The 25,338-nt window shown below is 33.0% G+C and overlaps 1 protein-coding gene across 2 annotated transcripts in view; it reads left to right on the top strand.

The window, feature by feature from the left end:
- Positions 1 to 20,316, top strand: part of Nlg-4 (neuroligin 4) — a 271,493-nt gene extending 251,177 nt beyond the window's left edge. For both annotated transcript variants that reach the window (XM_083054024.1, XM_083054023.1), the window contains exons 11-14: positions 14,369 to 14,702; positions 15,188 to 15,451; positions 15,655 to 15,814; positions 16,503 to 20,316. In XM_083054024.1, coding sequence (XP_082910150.1) covers positions 14,369 to 14,702; positions 15,188 to 15,451; positions 15,655 to 15,814; positions 16,503 to 16,652 — 908 coding nt within the window. In that variant the 3' untranslated portion in view covers positions 16,653 to 20,316. The remainder of the gene's footprint in view (positions 1 to 14,368; positions 14,703 to 15,187; positions 15,452 to 15,654; positions 15,815 to 16,502) is intronic.
- The last annotated feature ends 5,022 nt before the right edge of the window (positions 20,317 to 25,338 follow it).

The following is a 25,338-nucleotide window of genomic DNA, read 5'->3' as shown; positions in this document are numbered from 1 at the left end:
CTTTTTAAAAGCGCGCATGTCGTCGAAGTTCATAAGTTGCGAAGTTGGCAGCGAAAAGATGACACGGAAAGATATTAAAAAGACTTTATACCAACATTCTCCCCTCTTCCTCCACCCCTTTCGAACCTGTCGGTCCCCGACACTGTACTATTCGACAGTTTTCCAGTCTTTCTCTCTCTTTCTCGCGCGAACCGTATTTTTCCTACCGTAAAATCGTATCTTAGATGTTGCGCAATATTCTCCCCCCACTCTCGATCTTCTCTTTTAATTAACAAAGTAAGTTCGGATCCATCCCATTTTCATCCTTCGAATTTAATAAAGGCAACCGAATTAAATATCAGGATACTCTCTCTCTCTCTCTCCTCTCAGCCAAGCTAATCGTTGAAAAATTCATGAGTGTTGCAGAGAACGGCCCAGGTTAAGCGGTTTTCGCTCACATATATATATATATAAAATTCTCTTTATTATTCGCGCCGCCATGCGTAAAGTTCCATGCAGAAATTATTTCAAATTTCCTGCTGGAATGTCTCTTTTACGACTTTTTACTGGCGAATATTTAGTCGTTGTAGCATTAAATTCAAGAATCTGTGGACACAGACAATTTTCCCTCTTGTGTTACATATCTCTCTCGCGTCTCTCAAATATTTCTCCAGCGAAATAAACGTTCTAAATATCCCAAATTAACATTATAGATGTACATATATATATATAATATATATATACTTTTCTCTCTGTATTTTACATAACGCTTTATTAAATTAGTCAAGAAATTCGAGACACACATTTAGATTAATATATTAAAATTCATACAAACTCGTTTTTTGTTACCTTATTACGCTTCATGTATTCCGTATTTGTCACTTTGGGGGATACTCTTGACTATTATGTATTTCAATAACTCTCAGATGCATCTCGCATTTCTCACAATTAGCATTACGAATCAACGTCAATGATCAAATATCGCTGCATCTTGATCCAATGCAATCTCTTTGTCACAATTATCCCATTCAAGATTCCGTATTAAACACACGCACATATATGTATACATACGCACATATATGTATACATACGCACATATAAATTTATATATATATACATATACATATGTACATACACACATATATACGCAATACACACATATACATGTGGAATATTGCGCACGCGTAAATCATGCATGACTATGGGAAGGGACCACATCGAAGCAATCTAATTTACGTCCCTTTGACCTATTGTTATGCGGCAACTATGTATGAAACGTAAATTACATCACAAGAATCATTTGTATAAAAATTAACGCGATCTATTGAGAATCTTCCAAAATGAATGAAAATTTGACAAGATAATGTGTTTGTTTACACGTTTTTATATATAGATTTCCTTTGCAAAAATGAATTGCAATTCAAATTGTAATGATCATTTTACCTCAATTCTATCTAATTAATTATACTATTAGTCTATATTCTAATTTGTTAAAGAAACTCGTATTTTAATTGATATATGAAAAATAATATATAATAATATATCTAAATTCAATCTCTCTCTATATATGTATGGATATATAATATGCATATCTGCAAAATGAAACCTTTTAATGTTCTCTCTCGTTATTCGAAAATTGTTTACGAATTCGCTATACTTTATGTGGAATAATCAATAATTTATGTTAATTATTATTAATTATGTTGATTATTAAAACATGTTTTTCTTTTTCGTTTTCAATTATTACAGCAAATATTTCTTAAAACTTGATGAAATAATTTATTGTAAAAAAAAAATAAGAAACATAAAAACTTCTTTTATTACAATTCACAAGTATCTCAATTTTTGGAATTTTAAGTTACGACATTTTTCAAATACACACGGTCAAACGTGTATATCAACCGCATAAGTTCTTTTTCAAAATCGAAATAACGGGATTATTTTGTCGGAGATATCGCCAGTAATGATAGTAAATCGCGCTTAACGTTCGCAGCTTCCGTTGGATTCACTATTAACCGAATTGTGAAGCTCTGGGAAACCATAGCGTCCATCAAATCTACGTCGAAATTCGCGAAAATGGTCCCATCCTTCGACAGCTTTCCACCGTGATAAATTTAATTTTCTTTGTCTTTCCAAAATTCATTCGTTATCGCTTCTTTTGTGTTTCTTTCTCTTCTCTCAGTAGCATTATCCATTTGCCCTTTTTTTGTACAAATTGTACAAATGTATTTATTTGTTGATAAATTAATGTTGATTTTGTGATAAAGGATAAATGATTTTCAAATGATGTTGCATATTTGAAATCATGAGAACCTTTGTTTCCTTGAATATTTTCGATACCTTTACGATTGAAATTATTTTCTATATACGAGTATATATATTAAATAATCTCGTAAGACTCTATCAAAAGTGTACAATGTCTGTATTTATACATTGATATAAAAATGTCTATTATATATATATATATATGCATGAATTGGTTGAAACTAAAATTATAGACAAAATTAGACAAGCGCAAGCTTGCGAATCGGAATTGCAATGCAAACATTTTGGAGCAAATGCTTCGCGGGCATATTCGTCCTTAATTTGCAAAAACGCGAATCTTCCGCCGTATCTTGGGAACACTAATTCGTACTTCTTTAGACAAACTTGGCTCCGTACTTCTGTAATTGGAAGTTTGCCCTTCTTAGCAGTTCGCGAGCAACTGCGTGCTCCCTCCCGATGCGTCAGTTTATCTTGCAGTAAACATTGTAACGACGAATTACAACCGCGCCGGAGCCAGAAGAGATTTGCGCGCACTTTGATCTAGCTGTTTACAAGATTGTTAACCTGAATGGGAAATACAATAGGTTCCGGCATTCGCCAGCATCCCATAGGGCCATTAAATGATTCTGGGAGCCGAGAGAAACGATTATTTGTTGCTATAATGCGTATCCTCTCAGGCCATAGAGATGCACATTATACACATTTTAGGATGTATTTGTTAAATCCAGATATAAATCATTCGCATAATAATTAATAAGAAAAAGATATTTAAGCCTTTTCAAGATCGACTTATAAATCTGTCAATTTCAACGATAGAAACGTCCCGAAAATAGGAATATTTATGAGCGAGCACGTCTTATAAAATTCAAGCCACCCTTTGTGACCTCTGGCCACTTCGCAACAATACTTGAAAAGAAGTGTGGTCAGAAAGAAAATGAAAAAAATACGAGTTCAGAGATTTTCAAAGCGATATTGTGTTGAAAAAAGATTGACCACTTTTTATTAATCCTTTATAAGCAACTCGTAAAGGCCGAACTGATTGTAAAATTAAAAAGAAATATACATAATTGTTAGGACACGGATTACTTTGATTTGAGTTATATAAAAAATTGCAATCTATTGCAATCAATTGCGTCGGCGCAATCAATATTGAACGCAATGTATTCTTGTTTTTTTTCCAAAAAAAAAAAGAAAAAATCCTGAAAGAGAGGATAAATGAAACTTTGCCGTACTCTGCCAGTTGCCGAACGAAGTCAACCGTGATCCAGCACCATATCGAAATTCTTTCGTTCGCTTCCTCGTGCAATCATCCGGCGGAAATTCCGCGAAATTCGCTACATCCGGTTCAACAGGCACGGAACAGAAAACTCAAAATTCAAAAGCGTCGTCGGTGCCCCGTTGCAAAATTCAGCGGAATACTCGCCCTGCGATCTCGCATGGGCGCGTCTAAGCGATTTGCGATATCAATCTACCCTTGGAGCGGATTAAGTAGAATTATCCTAAGTTAGATTGAGTATTACACGTCTCTCGCCCCAAAAGAGGTCGAAATAATGCATCGCCCTCGAAACTGTGTGTCCTTATCTTTGATCGCGTGAACCAGCGATGGGATTTAGTATCTTACATGTAGGTTCGAATTTGTTTTAAACTCCCCAAAATTATTTTAAAAGTATTTTAAATTATTTTAATCTTTTATGTTTATATTATATTATATTATTTTTATCTTCGATCTCTAAAATTCGAATATAACTTGATTATTGGATTCGACTCGGATTTCTAAGTACATATTAAACTTGATCCCATCCCCAGCGAGAACATCCACAATTTTGATTGTGTACAAAGCAAACCATGTGTGTGTACGATATTCGGAAAAAGGCGCAAACTAGTCGTTACCGCCGAGATCAGCTTTCGACGGATTCTGTAAACAGATAAAGTAATTAACACCGATCCACCTCCCCTCTTCCCTCTCTTCTCCCCTGGCCCTTACACTGTCGCTGTCGTCTCCCAATGCTGCCGGATAACGGCAGGCCGAGCTGCATTTAGGATAATTGCTAGTGCATCTCGCGAAAGACCGCTGCAAACGTAAAAACGGTCATTCCGCTCGGTCGTGCAAAAACACGCGTGCGAATTCGCAAATCGATCACACGTACACACACACACACATACACATTGGCATTCGGCGTCGTGTACCTCGCCCCTCGGAATTGGAATGCCACACGAAGCGTGTATATCGTCAATAAAAAAAAAATACCAATCGGTCGTTTTAGTTACAGTCTGTTAATTAAGGAAAAAAAATTTCTTCGAGATAATAATAAGATTTCATCCCTCGCGTTGATCGAACCCTAAAACTCATTCACGATCACAGTTGTTTGTTTCGTCAAAAACAGAATGTAATAATAGGCATCTCATTAATTAGATGGAAATATATTGAAGTCGATAACATGAGTTGGTTTAGAAATATTTTTGAGATGCGAGGAAGTTAATAAATATACATAGGAGAGATAGAACTATATATAATATATAAGAAACATGATTGCAACTGTATTTTTATATTGTGATAACTGTGTTAAATTCACTTTTCAATTGATTATATTTCATGAAATGATGATTTTTTCGTGGTAGAGTGTTATTTGTATTTTATGAATTCAATGTTTTAATAATCGGAAAAAAAAATTTATATTAAATATTCTTTTTAAATATTAAAAATTTTTTTAAATTAATAAACAATATTTTTAAAAAATATATAAAATACTAAAACTAATCAGCTTTCAATATTCACCTCTATTATTTTTTTACGGATAGCAGTTATGTTTCCCGACGATAATTAAGTTAAAAAAATGATTAGTTTATATTAATACGCGTTTATATTAAGAAAGGCATTTCCTTTGATTGGCAGGTATATTAAAATGTAGAAATCAAGAACTATATAACATATACGAGTCGTAAAATTGCAACTACATTTTTATATTGTGATAGCTGTATTAAATTTACTCTACATTAAATTTCACGAAATGATGATTTTTTTGTGGTAGAATGTTATTCATATTTTATGAATTCAATGTTTCAATAATCGGATAAAAATTCATATTAAATATTTTTCTAAATATTTTAAAAAATTAGTAAACAATGCTTTATAAAAAAAATATTAAATATTAAAACTAAATCAGATTTCACAAGTTTCAATATCCATCTCTATTATTTTTTTACGAATATCAGTTGTTTTCCGACAACAATCGAATTAAAAAAATGATCACAACGCGGTATTTAATTATATTAAATTATTGTTGATAAAAAAATTATATTAAATATTGTTCTAAATGTTTAAAAATATAAAAAAAATTAATAAACAATACTTTATAAAAGAATATAAAATACCGAGACTAAATCAGGTTTGAATATCCATCTCCATTATTTTTCTGCGGATGATCAGTTGTTTCTCGACGACAATCGAATTAGGAAAATGATTAGCTTATATTAGTGCGCGATTAAGGAAGGCATCCCCTTGAGCGGACGTGTAGATTGGCAGGTACATTTTAGGACGAACGTAGAAGGATCCAAGGATCCGAGGTGTAATCCCGACTAATTGAATAGCAATTAGCGGCGACATCGTGCGGAATCCACCGCGCCTTCCCCCGACCCTTCAACGCCCTTCGTCATTCCAATTTACGTTCTCGCGCTGTTCCCTCGTAGCTTACTCTTCGACCTCGACGTCTCACGTACTAACCCTTCGTCAAGGGCACTGACGCAGCGCCCTGAAAACGGATATGAAGACGGAATTTGAATAACATGTTTACGCGACGCCCATCGTCTCCTGGAGTTAATGGCCTAACGTTGACTTCTCAGGTCGTCGGCAAATTTCGCATTTTGCGAAGCTGCAGAAGCGGAAAATGTACTCGCGTGTTTCGCCCCGTGAAGGGCGAACTGAAGGGGAAACTGAACAGCAAAGCCGCGCGTTTCGTTATTTACTAACGAGATATGATGCGAAGATTGCAAGCGCGCGTGTACCTTATCTCCCCGCGCATTAAACATGTATAGCGTGCATTATAACATTATAAAGTTATGAATTATAATATTATAAAGGTTACGTAAGCTTGTAATAAACTTCCGAAAATGTATTTTCGGAATTTAAAGAGATTTTAACTCTACGAAACTGCATTAAGGAATTGTTCTCGCGGTTAAGTAAATTTTCGAGTATTTAATTATTATATATATTTAATTTTCTCTTATATATAAATTTCTTTTTTTTTAATATACATATAATCTTGAAATTTTTCATTCTATTTTGTATATGAGAACACAAAAATTACACATTATACAGATAAATAAACGCCGATATAATTTATCAAAATAATTATTCCTTATATCTTTTTTATTTAAATATTTAGTTTTAAAATTTTAGATTCTAAATTATATATATAAAAAAAAAAAAAAATTACAAATATATAAGCGTCAGTATATTTCATTGATATATAATTATCTCTTGTTATTATTCGTGTATAATAAATGATAAAAAAAACAACTGACCGAAAAAAATCTCTGAAGCTCGTGTCCTTTCAACATGTGTTAAATAACGAAGATCTCTTTCAGCGGAGCACCGACAGGATATGGGAAAGTTTTTCTTGGAAAGGTGGGGCTCGCGTGTGCAGGAAATGGGATTCCTTGTCGACGACAGAAGCGTGATCGGTGTATCGAATTCGGTGGTGTAGCCTCCGATTACAAGGATGCGAACGTGTCCCGTTGAGGAGCTTCGCTCCGACGAAGTGTGAGAACGAAAGCAGGAGCAAGGAAAGGCGAATGCGCGAGATCGACAAGGGATGGAGAATGACATGGATGTAGAAAAGGGAGCAGAGCAAAATATGTATGACGTTAACGGGCTGCTTAATGAATCAGAGATGGAAGTAAACATCATTAAAAAGAAAAAAAATAATGGCAAGTTGGCGACAGATAACCCTCCCTCTATTCTTTGTCCCGATTCTCCCTGACCTCGTCAGATATTCGAATTTTATGTTTCAAGAAGAGTTTCCTAATTCACTGATAATTTCAAGAAATAGTTTTCGTCTCTCATTATTTTTCTCTAATTGATTGATGGCGAAATAAAAAGGGCGAGAGGAATTTCAAACTTTTTGCGTTTTTTTTGAGAAAGATTAAGTTTTAAATTCCTTACGGAGAGAAAAATATTCTAATAATTAAATTAAATATATAGATTTATTGCTCATTTGTTAAGTATCGTAAATAGTATATTTTAAATTAAAAATAAAGAGTTTCTATATTTTTGTAATTTATTTTATTGTTTTGTATTTTAGTTTATTTTGTATTTTATTTTATTATTGTTTATTGTATAATTTTATTTTATTGTGAATTGACACCAAGATTCTTGTCGCTATTCCTATCAATATAGAGTAAATAAACATATATATGTTAGATTAGAGACAAAGTATCTTTCTATATAGTTGTATTTTATTTTACGGTTATTTTGTATTTTACGGTTATTTTATATGTTATTTTGTATTTTATTTTAATTTTGTTTATCTCATTATTTTAATTTATTGTAAATTACAAAGATCTCTGTCGATATCCTTAATACAGAGTGACTAAACGTATCGAGTGTCTCAGACTTCTCAGATTTTACAGCAATAGGGAGACAGAGAGACAGACTCCCTTAATAAAATAATGCGATCAAAGCGATGGTCGCTTTTACTTCTTTTTTCAAGAAGATATTCTTTGAGGTCAGCTTGAGAGTGAAGCGACAACTTCATCTATCTAGCATATAATAAGATCTAAGATATAAAGTAGAGAGGGGACCAGACGCCTCGGTTGTCGATCGTAAAATAATCATCGCCCGCGGGTTGCGTTTATATCGGGGACATCGTCGCTTTTCCAGAGAATTTTGCGGAACAAATGAGCGAAAGGAAAGGGGGGAAGAAAGGGGGGCCAGAAGGGAGTATCGCTACGTGGACGAAGGTAACCGTAGCAGATAGCGGAGATAAGTTCTATAAAAGGTACAGGGGGAGAGAATCTACAACGATATGGCGAGAGAGAGCGAGGTTAGAGGTTGAGGGTGGATGAAAAGGGGGACGAAGGGGGGAGTGAGCGATAGGGAAGCTCCATGAGGGAAATATAGCGGAAGGAGTGCTACGCTGGTGCCACGAGATAGCGAAGACGTAGGAGGTCGCTGAAAAAGATCGAGAGACAAATCTACCGCGCGTAAAAAGGCGCCGGAAGGAGGTGGAAAAGAGGAAGGGGGGGAGAGAGAGAGGGTGGGGGACGACGAGGCGGTTTGAGAAATAGTCGCGAAAGAATTTCTTATTAGATTGAAAATTGAAATAAACTCACGGTGACGTCGGTCGCGATCGATTCTCGAAGCTTCTTCCTCTGCTTCCCTCTCGATCGTGGACTCGGAATCGGGTCACTGGAGGACAGATATCCTGGCCAGGATTGCTCTTGCGAAACGTGACGCGCATCGCAATACACCGCTATTTTTACAAACACACGTTTAACACATTTCTTTGCCTTTATTGGATCAAATCCTGCATCCTATAGGAGCAAGGATCGCAGATTCCTGGAAATTTGCTCAGAATCCTAGAAATTAAAGTCTGAGGATGAATAATTTCGAGAGAGAGGTCTCAGAAAAGAATCTATTAATTTATCAATTTTAGAACGTCCGTCTCTCTTTCAAATTATTTATACAAATTTGAATGGGAAAAAATATACTTGAATACTTTTAAAATGCAACTTTAAGATAAGCTTGTAATAAAATTGAATAGAAACTGAAATTAAAAAGAAATATAGATTATCAACCTCAAAAATTCGCCAAATATTACAATTCAAACAATAAAAATGTAAATAGAGAGAAAGAACGAATTGAAAAATGATCTGTCAAGAGAATTGCATTGAATAAATCTTTGTTTCTGATAGAGCAATATGATATGTTATTCAGATAAGTCTATATGTAAGCTAGCTCTCCTGATTGACCTAAATATATACGTAGCAGGGCATGCATCATAAAAAGTCTTCATTGGAAAACACTTTGCCAATGCCAACAGATGCTATCAAGAGAAAAGTTCGTGGGAGCTTATCGGAGAGAGGCCACAGAAAAATCTTAAGCGACGTCTGCATTTTCGAGAAAAAAAAAGAGATGCAAGATTATCCGTTTTCTCCAACCAAAATCGTTGCTTCTATCACACTATCGCTAACCAGCATCACTGCATAAAAATAAAATATTGCAATCGTAAAATTATTGATGTTCTTTTGGTACAGTTAATAGTTTTAAATGAAAATTTATTAATTATTTGAAGAACATTTAAGAAAATTTAAAGAAAATTTAATAAAAATTTTAAAAAATTTAAAGAATTACTTGTTTTAAACAAAAATATATTTTTTAAACAATTTTTTCCACGGCGATATTGTTTATATTATTTTCAATAATCAACTAAAGATTTTAAAAATTTTATATAATATGTATCTTTATTAAACTATTCTTATGCACTGAATCATAATTTACATGTGTGATTATTGCGATATTTATACCATAAAAATCACGAATTTATGGACTTGAAAAAACGAACAAAGGTATAAAGAATCGACTAGTTTGGCATGGACGATTTTTCGATTCGAATTCCAGCGGTTTCTCTTTGATGGAAGGCTCCACCCACGCAATAATTTCCCGCCACTTTTTCCATGTATTTGAACCGCATGTATAAATCAACCCCCTCGGGTTATATATCCTCGGTATACTTATCTTTAATAGAGCAACAATGTTATTGATAATTCGATATCAAATATACTCTCTATAGTACACTCTATAATACACTACAAGATACTAATCGATACATTGACCGAAGGTATTTATACGTTTCTGTCTCACTCGTATCATCGAGAAAAAGGAATTCTATAACAATAAATTAATGAATTTTTTGAACGCAGATTAATTATTTATTTTCTAACTTTATTATTTTCAAGAAAAATTGGTAAAGAAAAAGAAACTCGGGCCTGGTTAAAAGTTTATATATCATTTAAAATGTTTATAGTGCTATAAATAGAGTTTAGAGCTGTGTCACGCATTATCTTTTCATTATTATCATCGATTCCGAGCACAAACCAACAAATATTTCAGGTATGACACACTCATCTTTATATGTCATAAATGAAGTAAAAATTAACATCTCTTTTTAAATTTTTTAAAATAAATTTCCGACAACTACATGCGCTTATTTCGGTGATAATGAATGTCCGCTGCAATATCATATGTTGCTTCTTCTTCGAGTACTTTGCACTACAATCCCGAGAAAAATCAAGCTAACAAACGTTTCAAAAGGATTGTTAGTAAATCATTTCGCGTTTAAGTGGAATTTTGCGCGCGAGGAATTCACATATGTTTCATATTACAATGCGCCTCTTCGGCATCGGCAGCTAACGAGCTACAATACTAATCGGATTACCGAAATGAAATCTCTATACGCAGAATTTCTATCTCAGAATCGCAATTCGCTGCAAACATTGTACCGCGTATTATCACTGAACGTCGAATATGTAAAGCTGTACTTGATGTATCTCGTACATATGATAATAGAGCTTGTTGTAGAATTTCGATATGTATGTATATATTTTGCTTATTGTGATTAAATTAATAAAACATAAAAGAGAGAAAAATATTGCAACTAAATTTTTTTACATCATTCATAAAAATTTAGTTTGAAATATTTTTCTCTGGTATAATAATTATGTAAATTTAGGTTGAATATTTTTCTCTGATATATAAATACACATTTATGTGGAAAACGGGCTAATAAATTTTTTTAATTTGACGAATTAAATAGAGGAGAATTTAAAAACAAATTTATGACGCTTAATTTTCGGGTCTGATTTTTATTATCCAGTCTCTTACTAAAGATTTAATTGTTATAAACTAAAAATACCTCTTGCTGATTATTACGATATGCATTATATGATTATCATTTATCACGATATGATATTTATACGATATGATACGATAAGCAATATATGGTTATTGAGATATAAAATAGCCCTTTTGGTAAGATTCTGCTCAACGACTTTGGAAGTCTTCACGTAACAGTCAATAAAAAGCTCGCGCACGACGGTAATCCGGAATATACGATGGCGAACCAACGGTTGTGTAAAAATTCATGAACGTCCACCGGACGACTCGTTCGAGCTCGCCATGTGAATGAAGGAGAATCGATCCCTCTAATCAAACTAAAAGATTCAACGTTACGTTCCCGGCGATCTTTCTCTCTTCCTTTACCTCCTTTTCGTGTTTGGTTTACCTCGATCCGCACATACAGAGTGTGGGGAAACGATCGACAGTTCGAAATCAATTTTTTTTTTTATTTACAAAGAAAGATTTAGTTTGGAAGATCAAAAGATTATGAAAATTTGGTGATACATAAGTTTGAAGTTTTTTTTCTTACAGAGAAATATCGACTTGGAAGATCCAAAAATTATTAAAATTTCGTAATAGATATAAGTTAAAAATTTTTTTCTTACAGAGGAATATTGAATTGACAAATCAAATAATTATTAAAATTTGATATTACATAAAAAGAAATTGCCTTGAGTAATCATACGCTATATTTGTTGCCCGAATTTGCTCCGAGATGGTAAAATCGATTATTCCATTTCGAAAATGATGGTATATAAAAAGATTAAAATTCGGTATATATAGGAGAGCATTTGGAACAATCAGCTTGATTTAGGTCAATGTTATTATCCGTAGAGAAAAATAAGTTCAGAATTAATTTATCATTTTTCCTCGAAGACATTTACGGTCTGTTAGACATTTATCTTACATTGTCTAGTCTAGTTTAATCCACGTTGTCGTTCAAATAGAATAGTCGTTTCACATGGAATTCTTGCTATAAATAAAAGCTAACATTAGTAAGAGAGTGATGGTTTTTTTTTCTTGTTATTTTGTTTTTTCCGTCTCATTATCCAACAATCTACAATGCTTGCTTGCATTCAGAAAAATATAATATTATTATATATCTTTTACATATATAGTTTTGTTATATATATATTATTTTATATTATTTTTTCACTTTATATTATATATTTTTTTACTTTACATTGCTATATTATTTTTTATTATTTTATATTATTATATATATTATTTTGTATATATATAATTAATTGTATATAACTAAATAAATTAATTAAAAAATTAATAATAAATTTTGCGCGCATAAAATTAAATTTTGACAGATCGGATTAATCCTTAACTCGATGACACAATAACTTTGCTCTGTGATACAGGCATTTCTATATCTAATATTTAACGCGCGAACGAGACGCGGAAAAGTGGTCGAGCAAATTCCGCTCATTGGTAGGATGCTATCCATATTTCTCCCGTTCTGTAATCGAACGATGCACATGAGGGCGCGGCTCTTACACACACAGCGGTAGCAAGGTCGTATCCTTTTCAAAGGATCCGCGAATATTAAACGAGCTGCCGCGAACCGTGAATCAAAGTGGATTCCTTTGAGGACTTCTGCGCGCGGGATTCGGCGCGCTCCAAAGAGTTTTGCGTCTCTTACGACGGAAACAGCGACGGCAAAACAAGCGCGCGCATGCCGGAATCAGCGAAATACACGCGTAAGCAAATAAACTGTATATGAGATCCCCTCTCGGTGGTTCCAGAGGAAGCCGGAGATATTCCTCTTTTTGCCCGTTCGCGCGAGAACGCATCAGCGAACTCCGAAATTCTGAAATAAGTTTACCCCGAGTTCCGGCGAACAAGTCAAAAGCGATGGAATAATTCATGGACGAATGATAAAAGATAAAAAAATAATCAGAGATAGATCCGATAGTGTAACAATAAAAATAATAATATCTATTACAATAAAATATAAAATATGTTTGATTAATTTTACTATTAGTAAAATGAATCTTTAGTAAATAATTAGTAAATAATTTAAATAAATAATTAGTAAAATTAAGTTTAGTAAAATTAATCAAAAATGTTTTATATTTTATTGTAATAGATATTATTATTTTTATGGTGATAAATATATTAATCAGAGAAATTCTCATAAAATTCTTTCCATACCATATCGTCTCACAATTACCATGATTTTCAAGGTAAATTCTATGAGAAAATTCTCTCAGTATATATATTATACATATATGTATTAGGATCGCTTTTGGAAATTTGTTTCAAAATTAAAGTCAAAAAATCTAATTTGTGTAAATTATGTAGAAACACGAATGTCTCTCGTTGAAATTTTTGAGAAAGAATTTTTCCCCCCTTTTTATCGGTCTACGACTATAAAAAATGCAATTTGGCAATGTCGAGCTAGTTGTATGCCCCGTCTCATTGTAACAAGATCAACCCTGGAGCTGCAGCTGCATCCAAAGCCATCGGAAATAGATTATCGTGCAAAACTCGAGACTCCGCGCAGGATTACTTGCGATATTCAGCTTGTCGCTAATGTATCATTTCACTGGCACTTCAATTCTTTTACTCCCTATATATTTATAAAATAAGAATATGTATGTGTGTCTGTGCGATGCCTACATTATATATAATATTAATACAATTTGTGTAATTAATATAATTTGTGTCAAGCCTATATTAAATATAAATATACAAATAAACACAGAGGATTTTCTAAAGTAAATAATTTATTAATATATAATTATAAATATTTAAATTATAAGTGTGTTATACTTTTGTTAAAAGAATTTTATTAAAAATTATATTATTTAATAATTTATAAAACCATTGTTTAATATTTTTATCTTTGTTTCTGGAGATAAAAACTGTTCTCTCTCTCTGTTTATCTTTTCCTTAGAAAAAATTTCTAATTATAAAAATTAAAATAATAATTTTATTTATTCTGTATATGAAACACTGAATGATAATTATTGCAGGAATATAACCGAAAATGAAAATCAGTACAGAGCGCATTATAATTAATAGAATTCATAAGAATATTATTATTAAGAATCATAGTATTTAATAATTTATAAAAACATTGTTTAACATTTTTATTTTGTTTCCTGAGAACTTTTCTCTCTCTATCTTCTTCTTAGAAAAAAAGTCTAGTTAAATGAAAATGTTACATAATTTTATTTATCCTGCATATGAAACCTGCATATGACGTGGTTGCAGGAATGAAGCCGAAGATGAAAAATCACTACAGAGCGCATCAGCTGTCGGTCTGGCTGCGTCTCGTCCCGGAGCTTCATCGTGCCGGAATGGAGGATGTCGATTCCAGACACAACTTGTTCCGTGGCCATAGCGACCCCAGTCTGTACGACGGCTCCGTGAGACCGGATCCTCTCAGCAGGATCAGCGAGGAATTCAAGAGGAAGAACCTTAGCACGGATCCGCCGACCACGACGGATTACAGCATCACGACGTGCGTCAGCCTTATCCCGGGCACCAATCTTCAGAACGTCCATAACGCCAGCACCGACACCTTGGCCAGCCTGGACGCAGCTGGGTAATTATCCATCCTTCGAGATAATATCGCAAGTTTGCCCAAAGTTTATATAATAGTTTCGACTATGCAAGATTGTTCAGAGAGAGACCTGTATTAATTTAATATAATTTTACTCGTGAGAAATTGTCACGAGATGATGAAGCGTCATCTCGCAATCAAAGTTTCGATCGTGAAAATTCAGTACTTGACAGTTTCCGAAAAGACTTGCCACTAAAATAAAATTATTACAATTTCTATTATATTTCAATAGCAAAAAAAATTATTTAATCTTTTTTTCATTTTCATTTCATTAACATATTACTCTTTATATCTGCTGAATATCTTTTTCCTTACATTTGAAGTTTCTTTGGGTACCCGGGTACCCGTTCATTGACAGAAGGGTTAAAGGGTACATTTCAAATTTTATATTCTTGGAAAAGGAATGAAATACCAGGCAGTTTTATTTAGCGATAGATGTTTATCTGAAAAATTGCTTACGTGTGCAGTTATGCGGCATATTCGACGGCTTTAAGCGTGACAATTGCGATCGGCTGCAGCCTGCTGATCCTGAACGTCCTGATATTCGCGGGTGTCTATTATCAAAGAGACAAAACGCGGCTCGAGGTTAAGAGCCTTCAGCAGCAACAAATGTTGAGCCAACAATGCGGTCCTCGCGGTTTCACCGAACTGAAACAACCGCCACCCCCGCATTCCCATTACGCCGGAGGAGGCCAAGTGATCGTCGACGTTGAGAATGAAATGTTGAGAAGGTATCGAAACGTTATTTATTTAAGGCTGTACTAATTATATATCTTTACACGTATCGATTATTTATCAGTGCAATAATTATATACAATTTTTGTTGACTTTTTGTAACTAACAATAAATTATATGATAATATTTCATTACATTTCTATAATTATGCTTATCTTTGTACGCCGCAAGTTCTACAGATATATTTCTATTGTTACAGAAATGTAATGAAAGGACCTCCTAACGATCCGGGCGCTCCTTTCCAAGGCCCAGGAACTCATACACTGCCTCATCAGCATCATTACCAGAAACATCAGCAGCAACAACATGCCACTCTTCCCCGAGCTTCAGTCATTCAAGATATGAACACGCAAACTCAAGTAAGTAACTTGAATTTTATTTTTCGTCCCGCAATTTAAAAAAAAAAGGATATATAATTGTTGTAATTATTTATTCCAATATTTCTTTTGTTACATTAAAATCCACAAATAGCTAATAGAACGCAAATAAATTTTAGAATAATAGATATCTAATGTCTTAAATCTTTTTCTTATCTATACTTCATAAAGATTTATATTATAGAGAAAGAGAAAGAGAAATATGTAACACACGTGACAAAACAATAAGTCTCGTCGCGTAATAACTTTTACACGTAATATTGTTTCTCTAATAAAGTTTGTTGCGCGAGGTCTTTCAAACTTTCCCAGCTCAGAGATTTAATACCTTGCTAAGGCATAACATAATCGGAATTATGATCGTAAAGTATGGACCCCCCGGCTCTGCCATCCTGCATATATTGTATCTGACCGCTTCTCAAATTTCCCGGAAACTTTCTTAATAGAATTATGCGAATTGAAATTCTCTGTGTGAAAGGTATCACGAGAAACTTTCTTCAGGTCTGAAAATAGCGCTGTCAGTTCTCGATATTTCATACAAGTCGAGGATAATTTTTAACTTCGCAAACTTTTCCTTAAATCTAACCTAATCTTTCTGGTTTTATCAAAAAAATTTTAAGAAAATTATTTTTATTAACAAAAAAGCTGACTCTCTCATGTATTTCTTTTTCAGGGTCCTCCGAACGGATCTATACACTTGTCGGTTCCCCGGGCTCCTCCGCCACCCAGGGCGAAGAGTCCGCCGGAGAACCAGCCCCTTCTGCAAAGCGCGACGGTCTCGAGTCGCGTGTCCCAGGCGACGATGAGCGAGATGCGAGTGTGATGCTTGGACCCCCCTCCGAAGCCAGTCGTCCCAGATGTCCTCACGGCGTCGACCTTGCTCTAGGCAGATTCGCCGCGAGCCTGTCGTAGGTAGCAGCTACCCTAAAGCGGCTACCAACTCTTCGACGGGTCGACGCAGAATATCCCGGGGAACGTGAGCTGCGGACGAACGGAGGGGGGTGCTGGGGAGAGATTCCTCACCGCTGAGGGATGGGATCGAGCCAAGATTGCGTCTACCGAACACGAGAGATAGGGAGAGAGAGAGAGAGAGAGAGAATACCGATCAAAATGCGCTATTACGAATTTAGAAGTGCAGAGAGATCGCAGAAGAGAGAGAGAGAGAGAAAAACTGTGAGCCACAGCAGAATACAAATTAAATACGTAGATTTTAAATCTGTCCCTGCAATTTCTTCATAAATCTCTTCTCGGATTAGAAAAATATACGTATACAATATGTACCCTCGTATAACGCGGATAATGTTTCGCGTTTACACGATACTCATGGGGTTGTACAAAGTTCGTGGAAATGGCAAAGATCGTTCGTTGACAAAGGGGAACGCGCAAAGTTTTTCCCAAAATTCATTAATTATCCATCGCGTTATACGAGGCCTGTCATAATTTTCTCTTTTTTTTCTTTTCGAGTTTTACTGTATAAAACTTAGAGAGTGCATTTCTACAGGACGCGCAAAGTAATAGAATTCTTAAAAAATTCGAGTTTACTAAAATTATAATTTTACACAATCGAAGTAATTGATAAGGATACAGTTTGCAAAAAAAATATATATATAATATATATAAAAGAGTTTTAAAGAAAAAAAAAATCTTCAATCTTATAATAATTATTATCGAATGAACCGCGATAAACAAAAGAGCTGTAAAGAATATTTCACGGCGCTTTTCGCTTGAGACTCTGCGATAGTCGGTAGACACCGATAAAAAACTCTTACGAGGTTTGAACATCAAGGGAGAAAGAAATGGAAATGTGGCAAAGTCGGACAGATCACGTTGGATCAATCGAGGCTTTAATCAAATTTCGTGCGAAGGAATCAAACGCGAATGCATTTCGCTAATTATTCTTAGTCGATAAATGAAGAATCTCTAGTCGTTAAAGGTGACGAGAGGAGTGACGAATGGCTCAATATGTGAATCTCGACGGCGATGAAGACACCCTGTAAAAAAAGACATACTAGCCATATTACGATGTTAGATGTTCCTTGTACATAACGTGAATTTATATATACACATAAGGACGCCAAAGAGTTTGCTACTTTGTAAGAAGACTTGTATCCGCGTATCGTTTTATTATTAATCCTGATTTCCTCTTCAGTTGATGTATCGATATTCACGCGTGATGTCACGTAGAAGAATGAATGTGAGAGAGAAAGAAAGAGAGAGATTTTTCGAAACGTAATGAGCGAGCTTGTTTATCGACGAGAATGGACTGATTGAAGCTTTCAGAAGCTTCGAACTGTCAGACTCTTAATCCTTTGTAGAATATTTTCTACATATATAAAGTCTAATTATAGAATCCTCTTTCAAATCCTTTATCCAATCTCAGTCATAGTACATTAAGATTAACCCTTCTATCAATGCATTCATCAATGTATGAGTACCAAACTGCGATATTTTTTTATATCAGCTGCTGGGCATCGAATATTATATTTTAGGAGATTTCCTAAAAATACAAAGGCTCTTTTTGAATTTTGTTTTTTGGCCAGAGAAAAGTTGCGACACATTTTTAAAGTTACTTTGGGTACCCAGACTCATCGACAGAAGGGTCAATTGATCACTAAAGTGCGAGAAAGAAGATGGTCGATGCAAGCAATGTCGCTCATTATTGTTTGCTCTAATTAACAATACTTGCGACGCAAGTAACTCATCGCAAAGGTATGTATTGCACATATGAATTATGATACACGATACGCACATAGAATGATCTTCGTACCCTCTCCATGTACGCGTATCTACGCATATGTGTTTTATATATATTATATATATATACATATAAGAGGTGATCGGACACACAATTATAAACCATCGTCATGAATCTACCTCTTTCAATTCCTTCATTTTCGTTTCAACATATCTTCTTATACTGAAACTTTGCTTTTAAATGCTTGTAAAATTTTACAAACCGGTTTTATCTTTATTATACAGCTACTATACAATTTTATACATTCAGTATTATACTATTTGCGACTAAAGTCCGATTTCCCTGTTATTTTTCCGCGCAAAACAAACACCAGAAAGCGATCCGATTCGTAATTCGAATCCGTGTGGCGTCGATTTTTCAAAGTTTGAATTTTTATCGGACACACGGTACATGTGATTGTCTCTGTTCTTTTTGTATAAATATTATACATATATATAAGTGTAAAATAAAGACTAACGTAAATCTGTTAAGCGTAATACACTGCCACAAGACTACCAAATTTAATAAGGAGAGCTCACAAGCTGTAGTTCTCTTCTCATCTTTTATAAAATAATTGCTCCAAATATTTAATAATTTCGCAAAACAAATTAACATATTTATTTAAACGTATTTTATAATTACGCGCAAATTTAACGTATTGACTGGACAAGAATTTTTTATTTTTTTTATTATCTCACGAATCTCTTTACGCTAAATCAACAATAAGTTTTTGAAGATGTGTGAAAAGGATCGATAAAAGCCGAATATTATCAAAATCCTTTTCGCGAGGAACGACTTATCGATAGACCGATATAAAGGGAGAAATTTTTGTACATGTGCACCTTTAAACGCATAAAACGCAACATCAAAGGGCGCATCTTGCTTGCTTTCTGCGCAAAAGAAAAAAAAATACGGCGATCGAGGTCACGAAGTGGCTTAAGTTAATTCCTGAAATCCTTGAATCCTTGGATCCTCGTAATTAAAGGATTCTACCGTCCTAGAAGGATCTTGTACTTTTGTAATTAAACAAACCGTAGCTCGTAGAGCGGAAAAAAATCTCAAATTGGCAGCAGAAGCTTCTGCTTATATAAAATGAGGATGAGGAAAGGAAATGTAAAAATATATTATAACACGGCGAATCCCGATCCAGATTGTGTCCAAAATATTAATTTTTTTTTTTTTTAATATGGAAATTTGGTAAAAAAAAGAAAAATGTAAACGCGACGAAAAAAAATAATGTCGTTTCTCGCCGCAAACGTAAATTTTAGCAAGGATTCGCAAGCGTAAACTTAATATCGTGGGCGTTGTATGATATCATCATCAAGTACGGGACAATCCGAATATAATTAAAGATTAAGAGACAAAGTTGGTAATAGTAATAAAAAATGAGAGAAAAGAAAAGAGAGGAGAGGAGAGAAATGTGTGAGAGATAGATAGAAAGAGAGAAAACGAGAAGAAAAATATACCAGAGAGAATTAAGAAAAGATGTTTAAGAAATTTAAATAACATATTATAAATATATATATATATATAAATATATATATTATACACAACATATTACACAATTGTAATAAATTATTATGACGGATATTATTATATTTATGTGAGACCTTTAGCTGGCCTCGCGCTCTCCTAGAACGATACCTCGATTATACTTTCCGGCCGAGGGCGAGGCTACCTGTTACGTTTAACGTTTTTTGTTGTCAAATTGTAAATATATAACGATATACATGGAAATGTGTCAATTTACTTACAATATCTATACACGCTTCTCTGATCCTCCTTATTCACTATTTTACGCATGACTATAATATTTCTCAATCTTTGACTATTATCCTAGAATATTATCGAGGAATAAGAATAAAAAGATTCAAAAGAGTTCATTTTTGGATTTGAATATTTAAATATTTTTGTTTAATTTAATTTAATTTTAAATTTTAAAATATTTTTAATCTTCAAGTTTGTACCCAGCTTATGCAGCTAGTTCCTCGAAATTTCAATTTTTAGAAAGTTTTGCATCAGCTTCTATTATATAGTTTATATAGTTTTTCTTATATATAGTTTCTATTATATTATTTATACATATTTAATTTCTATTATATATATGTCTATTATATTATTTAATATATATATATATATAATATATTATATTATATATTTAATATATTATATTATTTAATACATATATTTTTTTCTATTATACAGTTTTAAGAGACAAAGTTGGTAATATTATTATAAAGGCACGAAATTGCTGTCCTATTTGACATTTATTGCCTTGAGAAAATATCTTACTACTGCGTGTTTTCCGCATTTTCGACTGTAGGTACGTCCTAACCAGAGGGATATACACGAGAGTATTTCTCGAAATATATCTTTCAAACGAAGAATGTCTGCTTCATCTTTAGCAGATACTCGTTCAAAGTTGGATCAGAAGATGAAAAGTTGAAATTCCAAATTATCCGTATGTGATATTAGAAATAGTATAAAAGATAATTATTTATATAAAGAATGTATTGTTTTTATATTCAATACACACTCTATACAAAGAACAATTTCTTACTTATAATTTAACAAATATCTTAATCTTTAGTGTACAAAATTGCTATTTAAATTTAAAACGACAATATTAATTCTTTCCTTTAATATTTCAAATAAAATCTACTTAAAATATTATTCTAAATAATCTACTAAAAGTATTTTGGATAATTAAGTAATCTATAAAATTTTTATGTATGTGTTTTTTTGTTATTTTATAAGGACAACTATACATATACATATTCCAGCAGTTTTTTTATTATTTATTGCTATTATACATTATTTCTATTTAATTTATATATATATATAAACATTAAAAGATTTATTATAACAATTTTCGTAAAAGCTTTTAAAAAATAACTTTTTAACAATATTTTTTTACTTCCATTAAATTTTTGATTACAAGCGTCTTTAATAGATTTTTATTTTAGTTTTGATTGCTTATTATTAATCATACTACTATCTTCATTGAAGTAACTTAATTTTTTAAAGATTTCTAATATTTTTGGTTGAGTAATTTTTACGTTAAATATTGTATTAACGAAAAAAGCAACACGCCGCGAATGGACTTTGTGGCTGTCATCCACGCGTGACATTAAAACAGCTGTCAAAATAAATAATCTCTACAATGACAACTTTTTGACATGTTGCAAACTGTAAAGAAGTGTATTATAATTTTTTTCAATAGTGGTGATATATTAAATTCGCATCAAACACGAATAAAATTATTCACATGCTATTAACTCTTTTAATGTTCGAGCTGTTAAATTTTCGCTCAATGACAGATCCTCATTGATAAACAAATAACATTTATAAAGATAATCAATCGACATTATGGAAAAAAGCAATAAAATTCAATACTTTTGAGTAATTAAATTTATGTCTTTTAAAAATAGGTAATTATACATATATACATATATACATATATATGTATGTATATGTATATAATTTCATCAAAGGGAGACCATATATATGTATATATGTATACATGGGTTCGTTTTGATTAAATATATTATTACTATCAAAATTTAAGTCCGGCGCGATTATTGGTATGAAAATAATTTCATATTCTGATGTTGCAAAAATAGCATCTCTCTCTTCTTCTCTCTTTCTCTCTCTCTCTCTCTCTCTCTGCTAAAGTATATATAATAAAATAAATAACAAGCGCACGCTCCAAGTATGTAAGCGAAATCTTTGTTATTTATTTTAGTACGTAAACCTTGTGTGAACATCGCAAGGATTTATCTCTAGAATTCTATGAATTCTTCGAGTAAAATGTTTCTAAAAGAAATGATATGTTGGAAACGAAAATTTGAAACAAAACAAATTTCTCTGAGAAAGATGCTGCAAATTTAACAAGCTTTAATTAATTAACTATAAACAATTATTAAAATCATTACAATGAAACGTGTTATATTTTATCGCGTAGCAAGAGCAATTCGCGCAACTACCTAAAAATTGTATAGTTATAGTATTAATGATGCAGATATATTTTTATGCGGGACACGTCTGCGATGCAAAATGCAAATTAATTTGTAACGATATTATCAGACAAAACAGGTAACTTGATATGATATCTGCTCGTTAATATGCAGAATCATTTGTGTTTTAACGAATGCAATCCGCCGGTACAGCGCTCAGAAAATAATATTTTAAATAATATTAGTTATTACCTTTTTTTAATTAAATTTAGTGCAAAAAGATTTGATTTGTGTGCATATCCATATTTCCCGGCAATAAATATCTTCCTCATTTTCGAAATTATATACATATATAAAACAAATCATCACAATTAATTCCCTATAACAAGGAGTTGCTAAGATTCTTATTAATCTTCTCGTCTTTCTTACAAAGATATATGTATATATAAATTTATGAAAATTCATCAATTTTACTTTAGTTAATAAATTCGAGCTGCATCTTTTATATCTCGTATTATTTTAATAACGATAAAATAATAATAGAAAGAAGCTCATTTGACACATCTCGGATTTAGAAATTCAATCTTTTAATTTATGAAAAATTCCAATCCTATTAAATCTTGCATTCCCCTTAGAATAGAAAATTTCCAAATCGATCAAACTTTGTCAAATCGATCAATCTGAAACGTACGATTGTCGGAAGAATTTTCGAAGAGAAATTTCAGTGGAACAATCAATGATGTGCGCGGACACTTCAGCTTATTTACGAGCACATCATCGGCTGTCCCAATCTAGTTAGCCGGATAGATCCCCTCAAACATCGCTCAGATAAAGAGAAAACTTTTCTTTTACCTTGCATTCGTTATCCATTAGGGTAAATATATGTGTCGTCGCCTCCCTTTCGCTCCTCGCATGTGAAACCAATATTCATGCGCACGAGCTATTCAGCGTGTGTACCCGACCGTAATTGAATTATCATCATGTGTTCCTATAAGAGATAGTCAGCTCGCCATAACGAGCTGCGAGCTATTCGCGTCACAAGTTGTCATGCCGCGTGGAATTAACGTGTTGAGCGGATTAACAGCGTTAACCGCTCCGGACGCCTTATGCGAATTATGCCTACCATCTCCCCCTTACGCGGATCTTATACGTTCCTTTCATAATTCGTACTTCAATTTTTATTTCTCGGCTCAATATCTTCGCTGAATTTTTTTTTGCGCAGAATAATTTTTTTAAGTTTATATAAAATTTAAAATAAATTTGTTTTCTTTAATATTTGGAAAAAAAAGGATCAGAATTATATCATAAATTACTGGAAAATTGAGTTATTTATAATTGATCAATTGTTCGAAAAACATTTTGCTTGTAAAAATATTCTAGGATAATTTTAAAAAATTGTAAAATATTTTTTAATATTTCTAAAATAACGTTAAAATTAATTATATCATAATAGATTGCTCGAAAATTGATTAACTGCTTAAGAAACATTTCGCTTGTAAAATTATTCTAGAATAGGGAAAAATTAGATTCTTGGGGAAAGATTGAAGAATAATTGTAAATAATTACAGTTACGCGAGAAACCACGAGGAAAAATTAAACTTAAAGTATTTTTTCATCCTCGTCCTTATTAGGAGGGACGCGCCGTGTCCCTCGGGTGTCACGTGGGTGTTAATCTGGCGGTTAGGAGAAGGGCTTTCATTAGGGGTTCCGCGACGGTAGGAAATGGACGCGACGAAGCTGTTGCGAACAGCGATTACGAAGAGGAGTGCAAGGAAGGAAGGAAGGAAGGAAGGCAAAGGAGAGAAAAGGAGAGAGAAAGAGAATGGTGTATGTATGTATAGGGGCATTCCTGACTGGCAACCTACCACCGATGTCTCGTTTACCATAATACAAGGCCCTTTACTGAAGGAAGCTCAGACCTCGCTGTAAACAGTAGCAATAGGCATCGGAGGCCTGTGAAAAGCCGGATGGAATTAGCGATTCCGCTGAGAGAGAGAGAGAGAGACATTTTCATAAATCATTCCGTTCTATTGAAACGCTGTACTAATATAGTTCAGAGAAGATTTCGCATATCGCTCTTGTTCCATCTCAATTATTATCTATTGTTATCTAGAATCTGTAGCTGGCGAAAGAGAGGAATACTACCGAGGATCTTGAAATATAAAGTCCCCCTTTCCAGAGCAATCATGAGATCTTTAATCTTTTGCACGCGTCCCTTTCTTAAAATAATATTCTAAAATATGCAGTAACAGATGTGCGCCCGAGCACGTTAATAGAGAACTTAATTTTATCATTTAATGAATTTCCCAGTGTGCTTATTTTATATAATACTTGAAATTATTATAAATATATATTTGCAAATTTTGGGAATATCTCGGTTTAAAAAAAAATGTTATTTAATGTTTTTTTTTTTTTTTTTACATTTTAAGATCTTGTAGAACTGAGTTTTTTGCATTTTAGAATTTAACAAGAAAATAAGAAGTAATAATCTCAAATAGTGTCTCAAATAATCTCAAGTGTCTAAAGATACTTTTGTTTTTCAAAGACAAAATTACATTTTTTTAAATATATTATAGTATTGTATAAATTGCACAATTTAATTTTCATGCCATATATTATTTAATAAACTGCAATTATAATCTATATATTAATAATTTAAGATCTAATTCAAATAACCTAATATTTTTCAGTATACCTATATATATTTGATAGAGTACATAAAATATTTCGGCAACGAATCAAGTGTGTTCAACCTTGACAACGAATAAACGCTATTGTTTACATGATGTGGCCTTGTTATCATTCACTCGGCGACACTC

This window comes from Prenolepis imparis, unplaced genomic scaffold (genome assembly GCF_030444845.1).
Source record: "Prenolepis imparis isolate NDT839.2.m4 unplaced genomic scaffold, iyPreImpa1.0 SCAF_14, whole genome shotgun sequence".
Classification (NCBI taxonomy): Eukaryota; Metazoa; Arthropoda; class Insecta; order Hymenoptera; family Formicidae; genus Prenolepis; species Prenolepis imparis.
The sequence above is the reverse complement of the archived record's forward strand: the minus strand, read 5'-3'. Positions and strand labels throughout refer to the sequence as shown.